Genomic DNA, 10,482 nt, shown 5'->3' on the forward strand with positions numbered 1-10,482 from the left:
ATTTAAAAACAAAGGAAAAAAAAAGAAACAAAAACTATTTCAATGATTGCCCAAGTGTCTTTATTATTATAATGGGGAAATGGGGGTGTGGTGGACAACTAATTTGCAGGCTTACTAATGAAAAATATTTGAGCACTAAATAGACTTTATCATTTTTAAGTAATAAAAATCTAAACTGTCACAATTTTATAATATTTTAGTTTTAGATTAAGGATGATGTTATCAACTACTTCTATCATTTATTTTGGTTTTATGGGGTAGGAAATTCAATTTCAGTATAATTACTACTACTTAAGAATCAAAAGATTTTTGTTGAGGCATATTGTCCAATTTTCTTTAGAAAATAAGATAATTTGGATTCTTCTCTAAATACTGTGTTTTCCCGAAAATAAGACCCAGTCTCATAATTTTTTTGCCTCAAAAGGAGGCACTGGGTCTTATTTTCTTATTTTCTACCTCCCACGCCCTGACACCTTTCGTGTCATGCTTGACTTCTTCAGTAGCTGCTTGCCATCATTTGCAACTAGACGCCATGTGGCACATTGCGCCTATGCCACTTGCAGCCAGATACCACGTGGCGCTTGGCTCCGGTGCCACCGATTTTGGCAGGATGCCACATGGTGCTTCATGCTAGTAAGGCTACCAGGAGGCTGCGTGGTGCTTCAGAGAATTTGCAGGAAGCTACATTGTACTTTGGGCCATTGCTGCTGATGGCAGGAGGCTGCATGGCAATTTGGGCCATTTGCAGGAGGCCTCATGTTGCTTTGGGCCATCCATTGCTGCTGGTCATGGCAGGAGGCTACACGGCATTTTGGATCCTGCCACGAGGAGCAGCAACAACCCAAATTGCTGCACGGCATCCTGCCATGAGGAACAGCAATGGCCCGAAGCACTGTGCAGTCTTCTGCCACAACCAGCGGCACCGGCATGATGAGCCACATGGTATGACAAGTTTCGGGGCATGGGAGGCCTGCCACAGCAGTCCTACCAGTAAGTTAAGTAGGTCCCCCCCTACCCCCACCCTAGTTTGATTTTTAGGTATGTGCCTCGCCTGAAAACTAGGGCTTATTTTCAGTGTAGAGCTTATATTAGGCCCAGCCCAAAAAATCAAGCTAGGAATTATTCTGGGGGTAGGGCTTATTTTTGGGAAAACAGGTGTCGTGGAAAAACCCAATGTTAAAGACAAGAGACAGCAACACAAAACAATAATTCTTACTTTAAGATTCAGAGGTTTATTTTGCTAATAATTTGGAACATAGCAAGCATAATAACACAACATCACTTACATTAATAACCCATTGCAAATGGCTTCTGGTTCCTGATCGCGGCGCCTTCGGATGCATGGGGAGAGTTCCCTCCCCCGCCGTCTGGTTTCTTTCCATCGAAAGACCCTAGAAAGGGCTGAAAGTCACCCTGGAGGGGCGACCACCACTGAGGAGGACCCTCACCTGAGGGTGGAAGAGTGGCAGCCCTCCCCCTTGAGCTGAGGCAGATCCTTTGGATCGATAGAAGACATGGCCAACCATCTAGCTGCACCAGCTGAAATCCAAAAGCACTACTAAGCTCAATCAAGCACCGTGGAAGATCTGGGTGAGACCTTTCCTTTGCTCTCTCTTTACCCTAACTACCTTCCTGTGAAAGCTCCTTGAAACTCTCCTCACGCTCTCAATTCAGCAGAATGTCTGCACATTTCTGATCTTTGCAGGTGTAGATACATCCCAGCATCCGTATCTTTTTCAAACCCTTCATTGCTGGTAACAGTAAAGGTAGCCTTTACAACCATTTGTTTATTGATCTCTCAAAATTAAATAGCACTGAATAAGTGAGTTATGAAAGTTTTTCATACCAATGACCATTGCAGCATCCCTATGGTCATGTGATCAAAACTTGGCAACTGGCATATGTTTATCAAAGCTGCACTGTCCCAGAGTCATGTCATCACCATTTGTAACCTTCCCAGCTGGCTTCTGAAAAGCAAAATCAATGAGAGAAGCCACATTTGCTTAATGAGTACATGATTCACATAATGTCTGCAGTGATTTGCTAAACAACTGTGGCAAAAAGGTTACAAAATGGGGCAAAACTCACTTAATAACTGCCTTGCTTAGCAATGGAACTTTTGGGGCTCAATTGTGGTCACAAGATGAGGACTACCTGTATAGTTGAACTGTCTGTCTTTTTGGGTCAGCTCTTTACCACTTCAAGATTTTCACTGTTAATTTGAAAATAGGTTATTCATGTTGGCTTTGGTTTGTTATTCTTTATATTAAATCGTCATTTTATTTCTACTGTGGTCCTTGCCTTTCATTCCTAGAAGTTGTAGATCACATGCTTTTTCAACTTTCAGGCTAGCACCCTCAGCATATTGCAGGTGATTGGAGAGTCTCCCCATAATTTTAGAGCCATGTCCTTTTCTTCCAATACAGTTTCCTTCAATATATATTCTGCAAAAATATTAATTCTAAAGAAGGTTTTATTAATTATTAAAAATTGACAGAATAAATTTCACTTTTACATTGATTTTATAATAATTTTAAAAATGAGAAAAGTGTAATTTGTTATATCATTAAATGAGTAGATGGTATGTTTAGGTGATTTACATCAATATGATAAGTTAATTCTTGGAGGGATTTTTGCATCTTTCTTATTTGTGTTTCTTTTTGTGTTATTATTTTGTTTGGGTATTATATCTTAATAAGTAATTAATTTGATGAACGTGTCTACATTATTGTTTGGTATATATATTTGATTTTTTGTATTTGTATTTCTCTTTGAATTGAATTAAAATTGATTAAAGAGAGACACAGACAGAGATGATAGAGTGGAAGGAAGGAAGGAAGGAAGGAAGGAAGGAAGGAAGGAAGGAAGGAAGGAAGGAAGGAAGGAAGGAAGGAAGGAGGGAGGGAGGGAGGGAGGGAGGGAGGATGGGAGGGAGGAAGGAAGGAAGGAAGGAAGGAAGGAAGGAAGAAAGGAAGGAAGGAAGGAAGGAAGGAAGGAAGGAAGGAAGGAAGGGAGTTTCATTAACCAACCTGATCTTTTTGTTATACTTTTACTAAAGGCATGTGGAATAAATCCTTGGTATTATCTCATGTAAAGATTACTATAACAAAGTTTAGAAGAAAAGGATAATGAACTTTTAGATATTATTTCTTCAAATTTTATATTTTCCTTTATAATTCTTTTGTAATTTGTAATATTTGAATCAGTCCTGAGATTATGTTTACTTAAAAATGTGAAGTGCTAATATTATTTGGGAAGATGTACTAACATGCTTGCATTACAATTGCAGGGAAAGGTGACATGACACTACATTCATATAGCAATAGCGATAGCTTTTAGGCTTATTTATCACCCCATAGTGCTTTACAGCTCTCTCTGGGTGGCTTATAATATAAACATTTTTGTCCTCAACAATATGGGGTCCTCTTTTTACCGATCTCTGAAGAATGGAATGCTGAGTCAACCTGGAACCCCATCAGGAATGAACTCCCAGCTGTGGGCAAAGTTTGCCTGCAATACTGCAGTTTAACTACTTTGCCACCAGGGCACATATCACAACATTTATTGAATGACACATTAAACCTGTCCAGTTAATTAATAGAAGTGTCTGCATAATCTATTTGCATCTAGAGGGGAAATCATAGTATAGAACTAGAGCTGCCCTGCCTCAGAAATTGGCAAGACACTAGAAATAGAACACAACTTGTTCCTTTTTATCCTCAGTGAATCTTACTAAATAGAGAACAGCTCTGGGAATAGTGGAAAGAAAATACACTGGGCTCAGGAATTCTGGGAGTTGAAGTCCACAAGTCATAAAAGAGCCAAGGTTGCCTACCCCTGACCTAAACTCTCAGAAAATGATGACAAAAAAATGGACAAATAAATCAGACAATAGAACAAAAACCAGAGGAAAGTGACCCAAAGATGGAGGCTACTGTTATGTATTTGGTTCGATGCGACATTGAATAGGCAGTAGGTGAAAAACAACTCTCTTTATTTTTAAGTCAAAACCGAAACTGAACAACCAATGCTCCACTCCGCTTCAAGGATTCTAGCCCTCAGTGAGGTCGGGATTATGATCCGACTGCCCCACAAAATGCAACCCTTATGAGTGGATAACTCGTTCTTCCTTCTCCAAAAATTCTGAAAGTTAGGCCCCGGGCACGTTTCTGGCCATTCTGTGAGCACCCAATTTAACACGCGGCTCAGCGTGTTGTTTGAAGCTGTCTCAGCAGCTACATCCCCTGCGTTAAGGGGAGATTCTGGCAAATCCTGGATAGCCAGAATGCAGTTAGCAGGAGCGGGTCTGGCTCTAATTGCGGTAGGCGTAGCCTACTAAGGCCATCTGTGTGGCCCATTTCTTTTCCCGGTTTATGGATCAGACAATAACTATAAGCGGACAAGAATATTGACCACCTCAACATCCTAGGAGAAATAATCTGGGGTGTTTCCTTGTTCGTACTGAACAGCCCCAGAAGTGGCTTGTGGTCTGCGAAGACCGTGAAATGGTGGCCATACATGGAATTTACTTATGCCTGCCACGATGGCCAATGCCTCTCTATCAATCTGTGCATAGTTGCATTCCGCTGAAGAGAGGGTCATAGAATAATAGGCTATGGAAACTTGTGTCCCATCAGCCTGAAGATGGCCTAACACAGCTCCAATCCCATACGGGGATGCATCATACACAATGCTGATTGGTAGCTGCTCATTAAAATCGGTCAACACCGCATTTGATGACAGCAGTGATTTGACTGCTGCAAAACTTTGTCCACTTCCACTGAGCCTTCTTGTCCAAGAGCCAGTGTAAAGGCTCTGCCACTGCTGCTTTGTGGGGAAAGAAGGCATGATAAAAATTAAGGAGTCCCAAAAAGGTCTGAACTTCTCCTTTTGTCTTGGGACTGGGTGCCTGCTGAATTGCTTTGAGCTTGGATTCAGCAGGATGAATGCCTTCAGCATCTATATGAAAACTAAGGAACTCTGTGGAAGTAACCCCAATTTTACATTTTTTCTCCTTTAGCTTCATGGAAACGATGCAAGACGGCCCTAAGCCTATCAGTTAGGATTTTGACTGATTCCCTGGCTATGAGGACATCATCAAAATATAGGCACACACCTGGAATGTTTCGGAGCGTGTGCTCCATTATGCTCTGAAAAATCCCCGGGGCTACACTAACACCAAACTGTAACCACCACACCTTGAAGGCTCCCATGTGGGTTACTGTGGTCTGGGTCTCAGCCGTGGTGTTGTCCACCAGCAGCTGCTGAAAGGCCTGGGCCAAATCTAATTTGGTGAAAATGTGACCTCCCTGTAGAGATGCCAAAATGTGGCTGACAACAGGCACAGGATACAAGTGCTATTGGAGGGTTTTATTTAGCATGCATTTATAGTCGACATAAATGCAGACCTCCCCGTTGGCCTTAAGTGGTGTAACTATGGGAGTTTCCCATGGATTGCTATCCATCGGCTCTAAAATGCCTTGAAGCAACAGTTTGTCCAACTCTGCATTGATTCTTTGCTTAAGGGCAAAAGGCACCCCACGAGGCTTTATCCTTATTGGCGCTATTGTACGGTCAAACTGGAGGGCAATTGGGGGCCCTTTCTACTCTCCTAACTCTGAGCTGATCTCCCTTCCCTGATCTCCCTTCCTTCCGCCGCACCCTTAAGACTTGGTTATTCCAGCTTGCAGGACTGGCCTAGGGTAATTTTTAGAGGGGTTTTAATTATATTTTAATTGGACTACGATTAAATATTTCTTTTTAATTAATTTTAATTTTGTAATTGTCATTTGTGTATTTTAATCGATTGTCAGCCTCCCTGAGTCCGCAAGGAGAAGGGCGGGATATAAATTGAATTTAATAATAATAATAATAATAATAATAATAATCAGCAAATTCCTTACAAACTGCCGAAAGGATCGACATCTGCAAGCTATTTAACCCGGTCACTTGAATTCCCAATGCATCAAACCAATTGAGCCCAATGAGGCTAGTGTGGTTGCCCTCAACTACTACAACTTCCAGGGGACCCTCAAAATTCCTGAACTGCACCCCGAGTGTGGCCTCCTTCTTGACTGTTACACAGGAGTTTTGAAAATCGGTTAGAATGAGGTTCGATGGCCTGAACTTTACTCGCTTGCCACTATGATTACAAATTTGCTGAGGGTCCTTTGGGAAATTATTGATAAAGCTGACCCCGTGCCCAACTTCATGTCACAAGGAACCCCTTGCAACTTGACTTTGAGATACAACTTCTCCTTGAGTGGGCGATGGGCACCTGTCCTAAACACGCTCCTTTGGCTAGCGCAATAGCCCACCCTGTTTTTTCTGGGAACCCCGGTACCTTTCCGAGACAACTCTTCTGATGAGTGTTCTCTCCTGCAACCCTTGCTTGCCACACGCCCTGTATGTTGCTGTGAGGAACCAGCATTCTGGCCATTTGTGTCAGTCTCCACACCCAACACATTGAGAAAAAGGAACTGTCTTGTCAATTGGTCATTGGGGCCTTCTTTCAGGTGGTTGCTGTAACCGATCGTGGTCTGATTCGGAGTCTTTGACACTCTCGGCGTCCTCTTGGTGGACGGCCTCCGTGCAAGGAGGGGTCTTGGAGAGCCATAGGGCCTTGACAGCTCTGCCAGTTGCTTCTTCAGCTGGGATCTCCCACAATGCATCTTGGAATGAGATAGTCTCTTTTGCGAATATCTTCTGTTGAAGCTCCTGATTCCACAAACTACAAACTAAACAGTCCCTCAGTCTTTCTTCAAGGCCTTTGAATTCGCAAGGTCGGGCCGCTTGACAAAGAGCGGCTATCAGGTTGGTAGCAGACTTGCCGGGACATTGGTCTTACTGTTTGAAAATGTGCTGCCAGGCAATGACCGATAACTTGGGCTCAAAGTGCTCTTTGAGCATCTTCTTAAATTCTGAGTACGTAAAGGACTCGAGCAGAGCTGGTGCAACCAAGTTCTCGGTGATGTCAAATGTCGCCTGACCGCACACACACAGCAGCGTCGCAGCCTTCAGACTGTTGTCTCAAACTTGGTTAACCTGCAGGTAGTTTTCAACTCTGGCGACGTAGGAGTTCCACCTCTCTGGATGAGCAACGTCGAATTTGGAGAGTTTTCTGATCTTAGCCATGGTGAATTTTTTGCAGGCCTCTTAATGCCTCGTGCTGCGCAGATTTCCATGGAACTTCCAGAGTGGACCTATGGAAGCACTCTCCTCCAGCGTTTCCATACTGGTAGGATAGAGTGAGTGGGGGGGGAACGCCATTCTGACCAAGCATCTGCTAGGCCTAATTCCCATAGTGACTCAGCTCTTCGTGGTGAGGCAGCACGATTCCACCTTCATTGCCAGTGTTATGTATTCGGTTCGATGCGACATTGAAGAGGCAGTAGGTGAAAAACAACTTTCTTTATTTTTAAGTCAAAACTGAAACTGAACAACCAATACTCCACCCATACTTATAAACTCAGCCTAAAGGCAGCAGCCAATAGGAACACAATATTCTCCCACTTAAATGCATAATAAATCGTCTGCAGACAGAAAGTCTGGCTTGTTGGCCACATGGCCAGCTAACCGTTTCTTCACAGTCCTCAGCATCTTAATTCACAGACTTTCCTCAATACATTACAGCTACAAACAAAGAAAAATTAGTTTAACACAGACAAAGAAAAATCTGCAAGAATTTGCCATAATATCAGAAATATAAAAGACATTTTATTGTTTAGGATTTCAAAACAAAACTGAGGATAAGAAAAAAAGATTTGAAAAAATGGACTATAGAGCTGTCAGAAGAACCACTAGAGTTTGAGAGATAAAAGATGAAAAGAGAAATTGAGGGAGAAGGAAAGTGGAAGCTTCTTAACAAATATAATTGGGTGAAAATCCCCCTCAAAAGCGTCTTACTCAACTTGTCTTTCCCATTTTTAACAACACTTATAAAAATACAGGAAGAATCCCCTGGCAAGCTGAACACAGTTATTCGAAAAGCTGCCTGGCAAAAGAAGAAGGTGAGAGCTAGACTCAAGAGAGATGATTTAACCTACCAGATAGAGTACTACATGACTAAACATTTGTTTGAATATGGTTAAAAGAATAGTTAAATTCTGGATATGAATGGATTTTATAACAAGAGATTTGTAAATAATATAGTATCACTTTATGATACGGGAAATGTAAAAGTAATGGGATGAATTTAAACAAACAAAATGTTTTGGTTATTTAAATATAATCAATTTTGAGAAAATTATAATTGATAAGAAATGTTTTGATTACTGTAGGAAAATTAAGCTTACATAAGAATTCTGAAAACAGGACTTACAGTGATTCACATAAGATGATTTTTTGCAAATGCAATTGTAAAATAAGCTGATCAGAAAAGATGCTACATATGGATGTTATTGTTATTTATATAAATATTAAAAAAATATATATTCAACTTTACATGTATTGAAAATACTAACAACTATATTTGCTCAATGCTGGTAAAAGGAGAATATTATTGGAAGAAGAGAGGATCAAGACAAGGCATTTCTAGTTAGTATATTGATTATGAAATCATGGAAATTAACTATTATTGATCGTTGTTAAATATATAAACCCAGACAACACGTTCTTTACCAAGTACTAATGACTGTTATTATAAAAAATCAATAAAATATATTTAAAAAATGAAAACCTCAATAAACATTTCTCATATGAAATTCTTGAACACAATTTGCATTATTATTTTTTTGTAAAATACCCAAACAGGATTATTTACTTTCAAATGCTTTCTCCTAATAAATCCATTGTTTATAGATTTTCTGTACTACATCCATATTGGAAATATGTAAAGTTGTATTAAATTCAATATTTCATACAATTCTAATTTTTTTTTTGTCTGTTAACTGTCTTTTGCAGAATAACTGTTGTGATAATTATCTCTGACACTTTGGCATCAAACAAAGGATACAGATTTTTGTCTAAGTATTCTGACAGTATTATCTGGTGGTTAAGTCAAAGAACTGGGGAAAAATGAGCATGGGTCCAGCACTACCCAACTGGGTGTCCTTGCAGGAAACTTCTTCTTTCAGCTACTACTTAAAATGCTGGCAAGAAAATTGAACATATATGTCTCTGTAGTCATTAACAATCAGATATGATTCAGTGCACCACAACTTCAACCTTACAAGAGATAAGTCAAATCTGATAAATAAATTTTAAAAAGCATTTGAACTTTATATAGTATATTGGAAAGTGGAAAATTGTTGTGAAAATATTTACATTTGCATCTTATTTTTATCAGCTCTCTTACTTTCTCTTATTTGAAAATAAGAAGATGTACAACATATTCTCCTTAAAAAAACAATATTTTTTTACCAAAAACTCTTGAAAGAGCAACCTTGATGTCTTTGTTCCTCATGCTGTAGATTAATGGATTCAACATAGATGGAATAATGGAATACATTATTGTTATTATGAAGTTTGCATGTGATTCACTGTCAGCTGTAGGTTTGAGGTAAGCAAGGCAAGAAGTAAAAAAAAATATGAAGAAAACAAACAGATGTGGTAAGCAAGTAGAGAAGGCCTTTTTCCTCCCTAGAACAGAAGGAATTCTCAGAACAGCAGAGAAGACATGCATATAAGTAACAATGACAAAGACAAAACAACCAGTTGATAGCATAGCAATGAAAATTTGATATCTAGTTTCAGATACATATAAATCAGAACAGGCAATCTTAAGTAAATATGGGATTTCACAGAAAAACTGGTTTATACTATTAGAGCAGAAAGGAGTCATAAAAGTGAAAACAGTGTGTAATGAAGCATTAAGAAGGCTGGCAGTCCATACACCAGCAATGATCTTGGTGCAGGCCTTCCTGTTTATTATCATTTCATAATGTAAAGGGTTACAGATGGCAATATATCGATCATAGGCCATGACAGTAAGGAGAGAAGTATCACAGCTCAGGAAAAACAACAAAAACATTACTTGGGCAATACAGCCAGAATGAGAAATACTTCTTATATTTGTAAGAAAATTAAAAAGAGTTTTAGGAATAATGACTGATACTGAACCAATGTCCTGCATGGCTAAATTCATCAGGAAGAAGTACATGGGGGTGTGAAGATGGTGGTCACAAACAACAGCTGAGATGATGAGAACATTCCATGTCACTGTCATTAAATAGAGTATCAGTAGCAAAGCCACATGCATAACCTGTAGCTCCCAAATCTTTGAGAATTCCCAGAGAAGAAACTCGAAAGTATCATTATTCATTCTTAAACCCTAGAAGAAAAGGAAAAAAAAGAATTGTTAAAATATTTTCTATTCAATTGCAGAAGGTTTTAGTGAAGATTACTTTAACATCTTGTTCTATTTTTTTTTAAACATTATGAGTATCATGAAAATATATTTTCTTAAAATTCAGAATTATTCTGACAGATATTTAACCACTGTCAATTCTTATGGATTTTCTTTATATTCTTGGGTTTAGAGAT

At 39.5% G+C, this 10,482-nt stretch overlaps 1 protein-coding gene across 1 annotated transcript; it reads right to left on the bottom strand.

Moving 5' to 3' along the window:
• Positions 1-9,337: 9,337 nt before the first annotated feature.
• Positions 9,338-10,261, bottom strand: LOC114922456 (olfactory receptor 14C36-like). The gene has a single exon (XM_029283830.1). The coding sequence runs from the start codon at positions 10,259-10,261 to the stop codon at positions 9,338-9,340; it is 924 nt and encodes a 307-aa protein (XP_029139663.1).
• Positions 10,262-10,482: the final 221 nt, after the last annotated feature.

This window comes from Protobothrops mucrosquamatus, unplaced genomic scaffold, assembly GCF_001527695.2.
Source record: "Protobothrops mucrosquamatus isolate PMUCROS unplaced genomic scaffold, P.Mucros_1.0 scaffold247, whole genome shotgun sequence".
Taxonomy (NCBI): domain Eukaryota; kingdom Metazoa; phylum Chordata; class Lepidosauria; order Squamata; family Viperidae; genus Protobothrops; species Protobothrops mucrosquamatus.

What these genes read in the sequence shown, in the direction of transcription:
- LOC114922456 (XM_029283830.1), bottom strand. Translation starts at nt 10,261, where the DNA reads ATGAATAATGATACTTTCGAGTTTCTTCTCTGGGAATTCTCAAAGATT.